At 33.0% G+C, this 17,788-nt stretch overlaps 2 protein-coding genes across 3 annotated transcripts in view; both read right to left on the bottom strand.

Annotated features, from left to right (window-relative positions):
- LOC134702300 (uncharacterized) overlaps positions 1-13,756 on the bottom strand; it is a 33,910-nt gene extending 20,154 nt beyond the window's left edge. For both annotated transcript variants that reach the window (XM_063563282.1, XM_063563283.1), the window contains exons 1-2: positions 13,492-13,756; positions 6,095-6,249 (exon numbers count right to left, since the gene is read on the bottom strand). In XM_063563282.1, the coding sequence (XP_063419352.1) occupies positions 6,095-6,249; positions 13,492-13,756 (420 nt within the window). The remainder of the gene's footprint in view (positions 1-6,094; positions 6,250-13,491) is intronic.
- Positions 13,757-13,766: 10 nt separating this feature from the next.
- Positions 13,767-17,788, bottom strand: part of LOC134702301 (inversin-A-like) — a 35,186-nt gene continuing 31,164 nt past the window's right edge. Inside the window, exons 6-7 of the mRNA XM_063563284.1 lie at positions 17,159-17,416; positions 13,767-13,935 (exon numbers count right to left, since the gene is read on the bottom strand). Of these exons, the coding sequence (XP_063419354.1) occupies positions 13,865-13,935; positions 17,159-17,416 (329 nt within the window). The 3' untranslated portion in view covers positions 13,767-13,864. The remainder of the gene's footprint in view (positions 13,936-17,158; positions 17,417-17,788) is intronic.

The raw sequence follows: 17,788 nt of genomic DNA, 5'->3' as shown, positions 1-17,788 counted from the left end.
GGGTGAACCAACACCTGAAGTGTTAATTCTGCGGTTGGGTAATAGCGGTTGGATACCATAAGGTATTCACAGTTTTCTTTCACTATATAAGTAAAATAAATGACAATAAAGACAACAACACCCTATTACCAACGCAATTGGAAGCAGTACCTCCCTTGGAGCAAATTCAGTTCAATTGGTACGGGATGGCTAGTGGGGTGTTGTCCAATTTGGAAATGAACTGACATTTTATGATCTACTTTCATCATTTCTACAATAATACCACTAGAAACCTCCATGAGAACAACGACACAGACGTGTGAGGAAAGCAGCTAACCACATCATTAATAAATTTATTGACTTCACTTCTAACTTAACTAGATTATTTTACTTTCACTTTCTGTTTAGATCTATAACGTCATCATCACAACCTCTATTGTTACGTTACTTTCGGCGAACCACACAACCGCAAAATGTGTACTTCACTGTTTGATTCCATATGTAATATTGTCCTGAAGAGGCCATGCTTATTGGCGAAACATGTCGACCACATTAAATTAATACCTTGCGGTAATTGATGGGTGTTGTTGTCTTTATTGTCGTTTATTTTCAAATAAGTGTTATCCCAAAAAATTATTTAAAAGCCAATAAAAGGTGTTAAATGATATGAAACATAAAAATTGAAATCCCATTTTCATAATTTTTGACATTTCCTATTCATATATTGAATCCATCATTGACACCAACCACTGATGGATAACATTCGGATTTTGGTCTTAGGTACCTGCTCTGTCTCCGGAAAAATGATAACCACACAACTTCTGAACAAAAGACTACTCTCTACCAGATACTAAAAGACGAAAAGGTTAATGAGTGACGGCCTTCAACTAAGAGCAATAACCAATACAGCATAGTAAGCTACATGTATAAAAGGCTCCTAAATAACATGACACAAGACAGACTGAAAATTAATAGGCTGCATCTGTATGCCAAAGTGAAAATATATTTAGAAATAAAAGCATTTGTATATGTAGCAATGGTATTATGGATGCAAATAAATTAAGTTTATCCAGAAAAAAATCTTACTACCTCCCATGTTATGACTTATGCGGTTTATTCACAAAATTGTCAACAAACTTTTACATACTTTATTCAAATAATTTACATCAAACAAGACAGCTAAACAAAATAAAAGAACAGGGTCAATGGGTATCAGGGCAAAATAACCCAGGGCGAAGAGGTACTAGTGCGAACGGACCCGGATCCCCCTCCCGCCACCTACCTATAATAGCAAATTGTATTACCCCTATGCATAGATATATCAATATTCATGCCACAAGAGATGGAATGCTTACAAAGTAAAGTCATAAAGAATATAAACTAGAATACAATGTAATCCTAAAACTTGGAATAAGTTATATGAATTGAATTGATTTTCAATTAACGATTTCTTGCTGTTAAACAATACACTGTGCAATTGCGCAATACTTAGTAAATCTGTTGTCAGACTAGGCCACCACCGACCCAGTAGAATCGCCACGAGTCGAAAATTTTTTATTGGCTATTCTTGTCCAAAATTTTTTTTTTGCTATGTTGGTTTTTGGTGATATCTTTCCGATGCTGTAGTAAACGTGCATTGGTTTTTTGTCATACCTTTCCGATGCTGTAATCAACAAGCGTTTTATATCAAGGCATTTTTGCATTGAAGCGTCTATATGATTTGGAATCAAGGAAAACAAACTGCCTTGCTACACGATTTGTGTGTTGTGTGCAAGGGTGATATTTGAAAATAAAAAATCTGAAGCATCTTTCAACTCACTGAGTGCACCTTGATTGGCTTTGTCTTTTACCTCTGTTCCTGTTTAAAGGATAAAATCTTTCAGTAAAAATAGTCTGAATCGTGTTTTGAAATCAATCTACTTTGTCTTACTTCGAACAGGTTGGGCACAAGTCAGAAAATGTTGGATACGTAAATTCCCTGCTTTCACCTCTTGTGTAAACAAGACCAGTTTAAAAGTGTTTGTATTTTTCAATTTATGGCATAAAATTTACAAAAGGGCACGTTTTACGTTATTACTGCATCAGTTGAATTTGTACATACTTAAAGTATTCTAGAAACAACAAAACATATAACTGAAGCCTTGTTTTTTTCTAGAACTCGAAAAAACATACAAATCTTTTGTTTAGGAATTTATTGACCAAGCTGCATGATCCAGGTGCAACTGAACATAACTGAATTATGTTCACTTCTATTGAAAATTTTTATACATTAAATTTTAATTCCCAAGTCATTAACATATCTTTTTGTCATTTCATAATTGATGATCAAGGTATGAATTGGTGAACACAGGAATTGTTTTGTTGTGAGTTATGCATCAAATTAGACTTGAAATAAGCTTGATTTTTAACTAATTAAACACTTGCTTTCATTACACATTGTTATCACATGAAGGATGTGTGCTTTTGTAGATTTCATACCATAAAATGAATAGGAAAAAGGAGGTCCCAGTGTATACTGTTTTTAACATCAGAACACTGGGGTGTACACTGAATACAGGGAATACCCCACTTTTCTTGACTTATCTTACCTGTTGAATTTTGTAAAAATTCAATATAGAAAAATTAAATCAAGAAATGAAATAAAATAATTTGCCTACCTACCTACCCATACCCTGATAACCTCAGTCGGGGAGGGGAAACAAAGATATTTTTAATGATGGCCCTATAAACAAATAAAGTTCAATTAATTATCAATGTCATATCAGAAATTTATGAAAATGTAAAGGGAGCTTAAATTAATAAATATTCACAATTCATGAGCATTGCTGACAGCATTTTTAAGTGATTGTCGGAAAACTGGAAAATCCCCCCCCCCCTTTTTAATGAATAAAACCCCATACCTCAAAAATGTAAGATGTAAGATTTATAAAATTCGAAACGGAGCTTACAGCAATAGATATAAACAATTCACCAAAGTTGCATAAGAACTGCTGAAAGCATTTGTTTGATTTTTTGTCCAAAAACTTGAAAATCCCCCTTTTTTATGAATAAAACCCTGTAATTCAGAAACGTAAAATCTAAAATATATAAAAAAAAACAAGCTCATGTCAGTAGATATAACAATTCACCAAAGTTTTATGCAAATTGGTTAAAGTGTTTTTGAGTTAATGGCCGACATGTTCACGACGGACGGACAGGCGGAAAACGGTATACCATACTACGTCCCGTAAACGGGCGTATAAAAAAACGATCAGATTCAGAGTAGAAGTTCATTATAAACTCAAAGGCCAGTAACAATATTTAAGGAATAAATATGGATCCCGAAAGAACGATCTCAAAGTATATTGGTTGATGTAGGCCTAAAGTTTTTTTTTTTGGTGTAACGTTGATATGGATTCAACATATCGCATGACTTTCTTGGCATTAAATAAACAACATTTCCACAAAGAACAAAAAAATCCACATTTCAATGACATTTAATATTGACATTTTCAGTGCCAGAAATTGACAACGTTGATCAATATCCTGAAACAACTTTGGTTTAGGTCAATTATGGCAATTCTGTTTCAAATGATCACTGGCAGTTAAAACTTATTATTCCACTGCATATTGGTTTTGTTGGTGAAATCAACATTTGATTGGTTGAAACTATCACAAGTGACGTCAAACAAAACTTCATATTCCCCTCTGAAGATCGGGACCTCGTAGTATGACGTTACGACATATAAAATAAAGATGTCTGTTCCCCATTTCAACTCGATAGAAGTGCCTAATATTTTCATAACATATACATGATGTACCAAAGATTAATATATTAAAGTATCCACAAAAAAAAAGGATGAAATGTTTTAGAAACAGCAAATAATTATAGCAAACCAATAGACGTTATAGAAAACTAGAGGCCCTAAAGAGCCTGTGTCGCTCACCTTGGTTTATGTGAATATTAAACAAAGGAAGCAGATGGATTCATGACAAAATTGTGTTTTGGTGATAGTGATGTGTTTGTAAATCTTACTGTAATAAACTGTCTTGCTGCTTACAATTATCTCTATCTATAATGAACTTGGCCCAGTAGTTTCAGTGGAAAATGTTAATAAAAATTTACAAATTTTATAAAAAGTGTTAAAAATTGACTATAAAGGACAATTACTCCTTAGGGGGTCAATTGACCATTTTGGTCATGTTGACTTATTTGTCAATCCTACTTTGCTGAACATTATTAATGTTTACAGTTTATCTCTATCTATAATAATATTCAAGATAACAACCAAAAACAGCAAAATTTCCTTAAAATTACCAATTCAGGGACAGCAACCCAACAAAGGGTTGTCCGATTCGTCTGAAAATGTCAGAGCAGATAGATCTTGACCTGATAAACAATAATATCCCATGTCAGATTTGCTCTAAATGCTTTGGTTTTTGAGTTATAAGCCAAAAACTGCATTTTACCCCTCTGTTCTATTTTTAGCCATGGCGGCCATCTTGGTTGGTTGACCGGGTCAAGCCACACATTTTTTAAACTAGATACCCCAATAATGATTGTGGCCAAGTTTGGATTAATTTGGCCTAAAAGTTTCAGAGGAGAAGATTTTTGTAAAAGATAACTTAGATTTACACAAAATGGTTAAAAATTGACTATAAAGGGCAATAACTCCTAAAGGGGTCAACTGACCATTTCGGTCATGTTGACTTATTTGTTAATCTTACTTTGATGAACATTATTGCTATTTACAGTTTATCTCTAACTATAATAATATTCAAGATAATAACCAAAAACAGAAAAATTTCCTTAAAATTACCAATTCAGGGGCAGCAACCCAACAAAGGGTAGTCCGATTTGTCTGAAAATTTCAGAGCAGATAGTTCTTGACCTGATAAACAAGTATACCCCATGTCAGATTTGCTCTAAATGCTTTGGTTTTTGAGTTATAAGCCAAAAACTGCATTTTACCCCTATGTTCTATTTTTAGCCATGGCGGCCATCTTGGTTGGTTGACCGGGTCACGCCACACATTTTTTTAAACTAGATACCCCAATAATGATTGTGGCCAAGTTTGGTTTAATTTGGCCCAGTAGTTTCAGAGGAGAAGATTTTTCTAAAAGCTAACGACGACGGACGACGACGACGACGGACGCCGGACGACGACGCCGGACGCCGGACGCCAAGTGATGGGAAAAGCTCACTTGGCCCTTCGGGCCAGGTGAGCTAAAAATGCGAAAATGGCGCCTTCTTCAATTTAAAAAAAATCTATATAACTTGACAAGTCATTGCATTTTTGACACATATTGTTATTTTTAAAGTGGTTGAAATTCTTAGGATTCACCTTTTCGTTAAAGTTGCAATTGAATGAATATTCACTTTCAAATTAAATTTCACTTTAAAATTTTAAATATGTCTTATAAGTTGAGACTCCTATATTAATGGGTACACATTTTTGCCCTATCTTACACACCCCTTTTCTTTACAGATTGCCATGCCTAAAACTAGCAAAAATAGGATGTAAAACAACTGAGAAAATCAAAGGATAGACATTTTTTGTAAATAATTTTACAATCGCTATTTAATTCTACAGTGCAGAAAATCAAAATCCGAAATTCACTGTTCAGATATAATAAGATTAACTTTTTTTTCTACGTTTGAAAATGAATATAATATTTAAACTCATATATTTTTCTCTACAAATTGTGTTTACCATCAACATTATTTACTGTTTGTACTATGTGGTAAACGGATGAAATTTTTTAACAAAGACTCACCATTTTTCAGTTGACGTTAGCTGACGCATTATACATGTTGTCCAATGTTGAGTGTAAAACTACTGAGAGTAGCCAAATTACAGTTTGGCCATGAAGTCACATCCTGTTGTTCTACTGGACCTACGGCCTAAAAATAGTCGTCAAACTAATATTTACTGATAGTAATGCCAACTTTAAGAAAATATCATTGACCTATCACATGTATAGTGCCTATCAAACTTACTTGGGTAGAGCACCTTGTTATCGCCATCGTCGCCACTGTTGTCGGAAAAGCAATCCCTATGTCTAGCTTTCTGTGACTTTCATCGCAGGCAAGACACAAACTGAAGCAATGTGATTAATTTTCTTTATATTATACCTCTTCTATTCCACAGGTAACAGCATCTTTCCAAGTACCAATGACAACTACTGGTGGATCAATGCGATTTGGAAATTTGTTGTCATCAGCTTCATTTTTGTCCTGTTCCAGTCTGCAGTAGCAATGTATCGAGTCAATCCATAAACGGAATAAATCTGCAAAGAAATAATGCACTGATTTCATAGGTGTAATTTAGGTTGTAGTTTGTTGTAAGAAAGATGTCTAGAGAAGATAGATAGATAAGAGGGTACTGGTACAAATTAAAGGGATGATGAAAATCTTCAAAATATATCATTCTTCCTAATAGCACATTGCATTATTATATGTCCCTGTGCTGTAGAAGCAAATATGAGTTTATGATATATTGGAATAATCCAATGGTAAAGGAGTAAATACTTTTTATATTCCTTGGACGCTAGATATTTCCTAACGGATAAATGAATCCATTCATTTTTAAACAAGAGTGCACACGCTGAATTGTCTCACTTTCTTTTAAACCCTTGCAGAAATAAATCCTGACATTTTTTTTAATCAGGATATCTCAAGATTATCCTGGGATATCCTGAAAATATCCTGTAGAGCATTTAGCACTTTTTCTAGGGAAAAAAATCATGGGAGAATTTCAGGAAATGTCAGTACTTTCAAATCAAGCAGCTTTAAACTAGGGGAATTCTCAGGATATCTCAAGACTTTAAAACATAAACATAATATAGACCAGGATATGTCAGGACTTTTCCTTCAACATTCATCCAACTTTCAGATACTTTACAAATTCTTTCTGAATGCAAAAAAAATTGAAGTCCTGGATGATTCCTGGTATTGAGACTTAAGAAATAATATAATCTATATCACAAATTCAACTAAATAAGAAAGAAAATCTTTGGGATTAAAATTATCTGTTGTTTGTTAAAAAAAGTAAATATTCACATGAAAAAGTGTTTTAGGCAGGATTTGTGTAGGGTTAGAGAATAGTCATTAGTGGGAAGAAACTAAAACTATTTTGTCAAACAATTTTGAAATACACAAGTTATTAATGGCATAGTGCAAAGATTATTGGTGTTAATTAAAGATATTAAACATATTTTGACAGTTAACTTATTTACACAGTTACTGCTATTCTTCCTGTTCATGGAAGCATAACGAGGACAATATTCCTAAGTAATAGATTTTTGCAATAAAAACGGCAGGGTGTCCGAGAAACTCCAAAGCTTGTCTATCATAACAGCCAATTTACTTCAGAGTAATCATTGGTCTATTAGCCTAAGCAGGTTAAGATTATAATTTAAATGACACATCAATAATAAATCACATTCCGAACTATTTTGGAAGTGTTGAAAAACACATAATTTAGTCATTGCCGTATATATGCAAAGTGTTGGGTTTTATTTACAATACTGGTGGTACATTTTATTGTTTTAAAACTGGTAACACTGCGTGTGGGACTGTCACTGCTGTTACTGGTTTGCTGCCAGAAGTTTTTTTTTACTCTTCCTTTCCCTAAACTGCTAAAGATGTAAATTCGGATTTTCTCCAAGTTCACATATGTGCCTTTCTATTAATTGTCGTCCGGCATATAAATAAAAATATCAGATCAATGATAGATAGGCCCAACGACAGACGTTTCTCAACGTATGTACAATGTAAACAAACCTTGACCTCGTGGTTTTAATCGTTCTGAACAGTTCGGCCCTAAAAATACCTTCCAAGTGAGTCCACTTGTTTATTCACATGCACCATGTGCCGTTTAAACTAAAGATTTTTTTTTATTATTATACTTAATAAAACTGCATATTAATAAATATTTGTTTGCGACATCCTTGATTTATTTTCATACTTCCGTTACGGCACAGATCAACTTCTGGCCGATATTATCTGGGGCGAGATTGTCACAGTCTCAACGTCAGCGTAAGTGCACTCTTGGGTAATACGTCACCAAAATGAAGATTACGCTGATGGAAACACGGAAAAGACATTTCCAGGCAGAAAGATTTCAGATAAGTGCATTACAAATTTAATTTAACATGACAGACATGTGTATATTATTATAAAATAAAATTTGTTGAGGAAATATGATTTTTTTTATGGTTTCTTTGAGCAAAGCAACATCAGAAAGTCTGAAAGCATATTTGTAAATTTATTTTTAATTATATAAACAAAATGAATAATTGTTTCCACATATGATTATTGGTAGTTACCTAAAATTTATAGTTTTTGAATTGTTTGAATTGTTCTTTTGTGAAAATAATAAGTAGCCAGTTTTTTTAATCTTCAGGGGATAAAAAGGGGGAGGGTTTTGAAATGAATTTGATTCCTTAACAGCTTCCGATGTAGTGTATAAACAGGCAACAACATTTCAATTGAATTTTATTGCTTTAAAACATCTAGAACAATTGATTCTTTGTGGATTTTTTTTTATACTTTTAAGGGATTGAATGATTAAATATCAAAATGGAGCTGCCAGTTTTGATAGTAAAACAGATTCCGTGGAGATTTTAGTTACATTTATTCAGCGATTCTACTTGGAAGAACAGAGACATCAAAATATTACAGAAAGAAGCAGAAACTTTACATGTATCCTTTTATATTATTATATCTGACGCATAGTTACTTTAGTTTTAATATTGGGTGGGTACAGGTGCAGATCCAGCCATTTTAAAAAAGGTGTGGGGTTCAAACTATGTACTATAAACCCTTTCATATGCATTGATCTTGCTAAAAAAGGGTGGGTTCCAATCCCCCTCAGAATCCTCTCCTTGACAGTAAAACCTCGTTCGACTCACTAAACAAGCCCCTGTGTACCAAGGCAAACATCTATCTTATCAGTGGCATAATCAGGGGAGGGTTCTATTTTTTTTTTGGATAATCAATGCATTTGGATAGGGACATATAGGTGGCACGGTAGTATTTGCTTTCCAGAATTTAGGTTGCTCTTTTGTGTACCCTACTTAGGTAAATGTATCTAAACAGTGTGATTGGACAAAAAATACAGTATCAACTGAACATACTTTCCCAAACTGAGTGATGAATCAGGTGTAGAAAAATATGAAATAATTTTATATACAGATGAAAATGAATTTTTGAGAATTTTTTAAAATTTTGCATTCACTGCACCATAAAAGACCTAAAAGTACTAGTGGCCTTAGGATTTTAAAAATAGCAAAAAAAGTAAACAGTCATGGTACATATCCAAATTCATTTCTGAATGGTAAAATGAAAGTACTTCAGTTAACTGTGAATGTAGAATTTTTTGCAGTGTTAGAAAGTGGTGAAAATTCTAAAAAGGCTATCATTATCCCTTATGGCCAGGAAATACTACCGTGCCACCTTAAGGGGGATATATATTTTTACACTAAATCAATAAAGGAACTTGTTTTACCTATGCAATTTGTAAGTTTATCAATACAAAGTTGATTAAGGGCAACTATGATAAAAACAAGCCTTAAATTCCACCCCTGAGAGTAAAAATTGCTGATTCAGCAAATTTTGCCTGATCTGTAGGTAATAATGTAAAAATTTACCTAGAAAGTAGAAATTCATTTTTTTTATGTAACTTGCACTTAACATTTTTAATTATAAATGCTCGCTTTGACTTTTCGCAGTGTCTGACACATGTGCAACCACTGGAATTTGAGACGCGACATTCTTCGGTTGTATGTACATCCTTTTATTTTCACCGAAATAAATAAATTGCATAATTTCTTATTTTTTTCAACACAAGTACAGCTATACTAGTTTTCTTGAGGTTTAATTTGTAGTTCTGATGTAACATGACACCAGTTGGAGCTTTAGGGGAACTAGTAAGAGGTTAAGGGGTCCTTACTTATTCATTAAGCTCTTATACTGGTCTGAAATAGAGATAGAAATAGGGGTTTCTTTACATTGAATATACCTTATTTTTGACAAAGAATGTATTTATGATGTTATATCAGCAAGTTTAAATGGTTTATTCATTTTCCATGCAAATACCATTAGTTGTTAAGATTTTCTGACAGTGAAAAGCACAATAAAGGCAAATTGATTATGTAAGGGGACATAATTTAACTTAATGCATACTGTACATGAGAAATAGACAAACAGTCCACTTAGAGATGTGTTCTAGTACTTGTATTGTCAAACAGATTTTGGAATAATAGTTAACTGCAATCTAAAGACTCTTGTTGTTTTATTCTCACAATCTGAAAATGTTTGAAGTAATATAAGGCATGCTGTAAAATGTGGAATGGACTTTAATACCAGTTTTCATGATTTGGTGCTAAAACTGTTTCTTTCAGTCAGATTAACCATAAACAGAGTTGGCAATCCACTAATTCCTCCTGAATCATCATGTTTGACTTCTGTGTTGATTTGAAACATCATATATTTGGGTTTTGTTCACTCCTTAAGTAAAAATGGTAAGATGAAAAAAAAAGTGAAAATCTGCCAGATGGGGTAGGGATGTAATGTTTCATTTTTTTTTGGTAAGAAATGAGTGCAGACTAGTATTCTTTATTGTAATATGTTCCAAAATAAGAAGTCTTTGCATCATAGGTGTCATGACTGGTTTCAAGTTTGCTATGTCTTGGTTAAGGTGGCACGGTAGTATTTGCTTTCCAGAATTTAGGTTGCTCTTTTGTGTACCCTACTTAGGTAAATGTATCTAAACAGTGTGATTGGACAAAAAATACAGTATCAACTGAACATACTTTCCCAAACTGAGTGATGAATCAGGTGTAGAAAAATATGAAATAATTTTATATACAGATGAAAATGAATTTTTGAGAATTTTTTAAAATTTTGCATTCACTGCACCATAAAAGACCTAAAAGTACTAGTGGCCTTAGGATTTTAAAAATAGCAAAAAAAGTAAACGGTCATGGTACATATCCAAATTCATTTCTGAATGGTAAAATGAAAGTACTTCAGTTAACTGTGAATGTAGAATTTTTTGCAGTGTTAGAAAGTGGTGAAAATTCTAAAAAGGCTATCATTATCCCTTATGGCCAGGAAATACTACCGTGCCACCTATAGCTGGATTCCCCTTTATCATGGGTTTGAACCCCCCTTTTTGAAATGGCTGGATCTGTCCTTGATTAGAATAAGTAAATATGGATTTAAAATAATTTAAGAAAATATTTGCAACAGAAAAAAATGTGCATTTAAAAATGATACCAGGGCAAACACCTACCTTATCAGTTGTGTATTCAGGGGAGGGTTCTGTTTTTTTTGGGTGGACAATCTATACATTTGAATAGGGACATATAGTTGAAACCCCTTTTATTATCCAGGGTTGGGAACACCCCTTTTTGAAATGGCTGGATCTGCCCTTGTTTAAAATAAGGAATATGGATTCAAACTAATTTAAGAAAATATTTGCAATAGAAGAAAAATGTGCATTAAAAAAGGATTTTACTCAAATTTTGTAATTTCTTATAAATAGAATTCATGCAAGACATTTATTGGTCCTGAAGTAAGGACATTCTAAGGATATTCACAGGATATTCTCAGGATATACCAGGACCAACTAAATGTAAGCAAATCTAATCCTGACAAATTAAGGACATATTGTCAGGATATTCACAGGATATACCAGGATTATCCCAGGGCTTACTCAATGCAAGCAAATCTGTAAATCCTGACATCAGGATAATTTCCTGAGACCAGGACCTGAGGAATCCTGAGCACAGGATTATCACAGGATTTTCTACTAGGATATTTATGGTCTGGACTGTCTCTGGATATCCCTGGAATATCATTGTTCCAATACCGTCCCATGTTTAACCCTATCTCAGGATCAGAATATCTCAAGATTGCCCTGTGATTTTTCTCAAGATTATCCTGAGATATCCTTGGGATATATTGTGATATCCTGCACCATTTTCGCAAGGGGACTAACCATTGATATTATGATGATAGTCTTAATATAAAGCTTTACTACAACTATCTCATAAATTAAACATGATCCAAGAAAATGATGTCAAGGTCATCAAATATAGTTGACCTTTTGTACATCTAAGAAACAGACTTAGCCAGGAAAACTTAGATTTCATCATTGAACCCATAAAACGAGGCCATGGTCAGATGAACCCTGCCAGACAGACATGTACATCTTTAAGTATTACAGGCTTCTTAATGTAGTTGACCTATTGCATATAGTATCTAAGAAACGCCATGGTCATGTTCAGATGATGACTATCAGTCTGACAAAAACACCTCAAAGTCATTCCATACACCAAATTAAGTTGACATCTTGTTTAGAGTATTAAAAAAACATTGAAAAAAAAAAAACTTAACACGAAGCAATGATTCGTGAACATGAGGGCAAACCCACAGACTGACATGTATACTGTAAAATATTTTCATACACCCAATCAAGTTAACCTTCAGCATAGAGTATCAGACAAACAGACCGAAACACAAAAGCTTAAAACGTTACGTTAACACGTGAACCATGAACATGAGGTCAAGGTCAGATGGCACCTGCCAGTTTGGACATGTACACCTTACAATAATTCCATACACCAAATATAGTAGACCTATTGCTTACAGTATCTGAGAAACGGATTTGACCACAAAAAAACTAGACCTTGTTCATTGATCCATGAAGTGATGTTGAGGTTAAGTAAAAACGGTCTGATGGATGTGACCTTCAAGGTACCGAAATACCAAACATAGTTATAGTTATCGTATATCTGATAATAAGACAGAAATTAAGAATACTAAAGTTCTAATATTTTATTAAAGCAGTCACTGAACCATGAAAATGACGTAAAGGATAATGGATATATATATGACAGACGGTAACTTCATTACATAAGGCATTGTTATATAACGTGTGAAGAATCCAGGTTTTCTACCTTCTGAAATATTAACATTTTAATAAGTTAATAATTTTCTCATATATATTACATTTTTTAAAATATGTTTTTTTTAAAATACATTTAAAAAAATGAAAATAAAATGTGCAAATTCGGTAGATTGTCATGATTGTTACCATAAATAAAAGAAATAAAAAAATATAGACACACACTAACTCATGTATAATGTATAAAACCAGTTAATCTTCATCTTTCTTTTATAATTCTTAACGTTAGGAAAATTCATCATCTAGTAACACAATTATTTAAAATTGTACATTGAAGGTCCAGTTCATTAAAGAACATTATACTAAATAAATCATATTTTAATCATTTTATGTACATGTACATGTATCAACTATTTTGAATTTTTAATAGGGCTTTACAAATGAGATAATATCGGATAAGTTAAATTTACAAAAAAATAAAATGATCAATGAAATAATTTTATCAAAAGGTCTATTTAAGGACAAGGGTCTACATGAATATATCTTTAAATCTTAGAAAACATACCACATATCATTGTATTAATTGATGATTGATCTATATATATGAGAAACATACCTTTGGCTTTAGGGTCATCAGCCTCATTCAGTTTTGTAACAACAAGATAAATTGCATCTGGTGAGAGAAATGTTTGATGTGTGTGGTAAAATTCTTCATCTCCTGCAAAATCCCATAGCAGTAATGTGGCATACTCCTCTTTGTCGGTTAGATCAACTTTGGACTTAGCAGTTTGCATGGCTTCATAATCCCTTCCTGCTTGTTCAAGTGATTGGTCTGGATGCTGGTTAGTAAGTGGCGGATCTGCTGATTTTTGAGATTTCATTATTTCAGGCTGCTGATATACTGTCCTTGATTTCTTTGTTACATCAAAACTCGTTGACGGTGTGTTGTCATTAATTGCAATGAGGGATTGTATTGGTTTTTCAACTGTTCATTTGTCCTGAAGTTTTCCCTCGTATTCTTTCAAAAGTCTTGCTTGAGGTTCAGTTTCTTCATGGTTTCCTATCATTTAAAAATCAAATATTTTTTTTTCTGCCTTTCTAATACTCTGCTGAAGGTAGATCAGATGTCTTTCTCCATCTTATATTGTAAAATAGCAATACACAATTGGTCTACATCTTTTTTGAATTATGCAAATTTTAAAATAGGAGTGTAATTCATTTGTAAGATTTCTATTCTAACAAGGGGCTGTCATAACGACAGCAAACCGGATTTATTAACATTTATTTGTGTCCTGGCAATATCACAAGAACCATTACTGATGATTGGTGAAAGTGAAAATCGTCAATATCAAATTTGACCTCTATTTTGTCATCAGTATCAACATCTTAAAATTTGAAAAGCTTAGATTGAATGGTTCGTGAGTAATTGCAACAACATGGAAACACCATTTTACGATCTTACTAGAACCATAACTCCTGAACGGTAAAAGTCAAAATCGTCATTATTGAAGTTGACCTCTATTTTGTCATCAGTAACAACATATTAAAATTTGAATGGTTCATGAGAAAATGCACGGACACGACTGGAAACACCATTTTTTAATCTTTCAAGAACCATAACTCCTGAACGGTAAAAGTCAAAATCATCATTATTGAACTTGACTTCCATTTAGTCATCAGTAACAACATATTAAAATTTGGGAAGCTTTGGTAGAACAGTTCATGCGTAAATGCACGGACACGACTGGAAACACCATTTTACGATCTTTCAAGAACCATAACTTATGAACGGTAAAAGTCAAAATCATCATTATTGAACTTGACCTCTATTTCGTCATCAGTAACAACATATTAGAATTTGAATGGTTCATGAGAAAATGCACGGACACGACTGGAAACACCATTTTTTAATCTTTCAAGAACCATAACTCCTGAACGGTAAAAGTCAAAATCATCATTATTGAACTTGACTTCCATTTAGTCATCAGTAACAACATATTAAAATTTGGGAAGCTTTGGTAGAACAGTTCATGCGTGAATGCACGGACACAACTGGAAACACCATTTTACGATCTTTCAAGAACCATAACTACTGAACGGTAAAAGTCAAAATCATCATTATTGAACTTGACCTCTATTTTGTCATCAGTAACAACATATTAGAATTTGAAAAGCTTTGGTTGAATGGTTCATGAGAAAATGCACGGACATGACTGGAAACACCATTTTTCAATCTTTCAAGAACCATAACTCCTGAACGGTAAAAGTCAAAATTATCATTATTGCACTTGACTTCCATTTAGTCATCAGTAACAACATATTAAAATTTGGGAAGCTTTGGTAGAACAGTTCATGCGTAAATGCACGGACACAACTGGAAACACCATTTTACGATCTTTCAAGAATCATAACTACTGAACGGTAAAAGTCAAAATCATCATTTTTGAACTTGACCTCTATTTTGTCATCAGTAACAACATATTAGAATTTGAAAAGCTTTGGTTGAATGGTTCATGAGAAAATGCACGGACATGACTGGAAACACCATTTTTCAATCTTTCAAGAACCATAACTCCTGAACGGTAAAAGTCAAAATCATCATTATTGAACTTGACTTCCATTTAGTCATCAGTAACAACATATTAAAATTTGGGAAGCTTTGGTAGAACAGTTCATGCGTAAATGCACGGACACGACTGGAAACACCATTTTACGATCTTTCAAGAACCATAACTACTGAACGGTAAAAGTCAAAATCATCATTATTGAACTTGACCTCTATTTCGTCATCAGTAACAACATATTAGAATTTGAATGGTTCATGAGAAAATGCACGGACACGACTGGAAACACCATTTTTTAATCTTTCAAGAACCATAACTCCTGAACGGTAAAAGTCAAAATCATCATTATTGAACTTGACTTCCATTTAGTCATCAGTAACAACATATTAAAATTTGGGAAGCTTTGGTAGAACAGTTCATGCGTGAATGCACGGACACAGCTGGAACACCATTTTACGATCTTTCAAGAACCATAACTACTGAACGGTAAAAGTCAAAATCATCATTATTGAACTTGACCTCTATTTTGTCATCAGTAACAACATATTAGAATTTGAAAAGCTTTGGTTGAATGGTTCATGAGAAAATGCACGGACATGACTGGAAACACCATTTTTCAATCTTTCAAGAACCATAACTCCTGAACGGTAAAAGTCAAAATTATCATTATTGAACTTGACTTCCATTTAGTCATCAGTAACAACATATTAAAATTTGGGAAGCTTTGGTAGAACAGTTCATGCGTAAATGCACGGACACAACTGGAAACACCATTTTACGATCTTTCAAGAACCATAACTACTGAACGGTAAAAGTCAAAATCATCATTATTGAACTTGACCTCTATTTTGTCATCAGTAACAACATATTAGAATTTGAAAAGCTTTGGTTGAATGGTTCATGAGAAAATGCACGGACATGACTGGAAACACCATTTTTCAATCTTTCAAGAACCATAACTCCTGAACGGTAAAAGTCAAAATTATCATTATTGAACTTGACCTCCATTTTGTCATCAGTATCAACATATTACAATTTGAAAAGCTTAGGTTGAATGGTTCACGAGTAAATGCACGGACATGACTGGAAAAGCCATTTTGGAGCTTATAATTTTTGTCATTTGCTTCACGAATTTTTCTCGGAGTTGGATATTTTTTTTATTCCACTGTTTTCAGACGGATATTTATACTTTGCAATTGTTCTATATACCAAATATAGTGGTTGAATTACTTATAGTATCTAGGACTAGAAGTAATGTTGACCAAAGAACAATGAAAATGAAGTCAACTTCAGATGAACCCTACTAAAAAGAAGTTGACCTGGTAGCTTTATTATCTTAGAAAGGGATATAATCACGAAACAGCAGAGCCTAAAACATCATACATATGCCAGACTGAAACCTCAGATCATTAGGCATCAGTATACCAGATAATGACAAACTTAACCAGCTCAAATAACCTTTTGAAATAAGAAGCTTTATAAATGTGACCACTGCTACCTGGAAAGCATCCTACTTTCTGATTAGGGACAATAAGGCCTTAAACTTTTATAAGACATGGCATGGCTTGTTATTCTCAATTGCATATACAGATGTCCACATTTAAAGTTACATTTTTCAATAAAGATTTGATCTTAAAAAGAAGTATATTGGAATTGTTTGATTTATCGTTTTAACACATTTGTTGTAATTGTCATTAACTATAAAAAAAAAAATCATACCATCTAATTTATTCCATATTCCATCATCAGATTTTGCTTTGCATTTAATTTTGTGAATTTCTATTCCATTTGTACTGGTAACATCTGTAATGTCTTCACCAAACAATCTTTTAATCAATGAAGTCTTTCCTGCCCCTTTCTTTCCAACTACTACCAAACGTATGTCCCTCTTTTTCTCAGATCCTGACTCAAGTAATTTAAGGTACAATTTAACAGATCTTTTGTCAGTCATTAGTTTTATTTCAGTTGGAACTTCATCTACAAAGTAAAAAATATGAAGTTATTTTTATGAAGAAGAAGAACAGTATCTTACCCAATTCATTATGATATAATTATTCTGTTGTGCACCTTTTTCATTGTTTGAAAATATCAAATATTTAGTTTTTTTTTAGCAAAATTAGATAATTAAACAATAGTTAAGGGGCCTTTTGAACCTACCGTCATGTGAGAATTTTTGTTAGAGGCTTCATTGTGACTTTGCCGATTATGTCCTTTTCATACGTAATTTACTGTAAAGTTATCTAATTTTAATTGGTCTCGAAGTTACCATAAATTTGCAATGGTTTTCCCATTTTACAGTGAAATTGTTAGGCAATTCATGATAGTATTTGTATTTTTGTTAAATATTGA

Source organism: Mytilus trossulus, unplaced genomic scaffold (genome assembly GCF_036588685.1).
Source record: "Mytilus trossulus isolate FHL-02 unplaced genomic scaffold, PNRI_Mtr1.1.1.hap1 h1tg000429l__unscaffolded, whole genome shotgun sequence".
Lineage (NCBI taxonomy): Eukaryota > Metazoa > Mollusca > Bivalvia > Mytilida > Mytilidae > Mytilus > Mytilus trossulus.
This window is presented reverse-complemented; position numbering and strand designations above follow the sequence as displayed.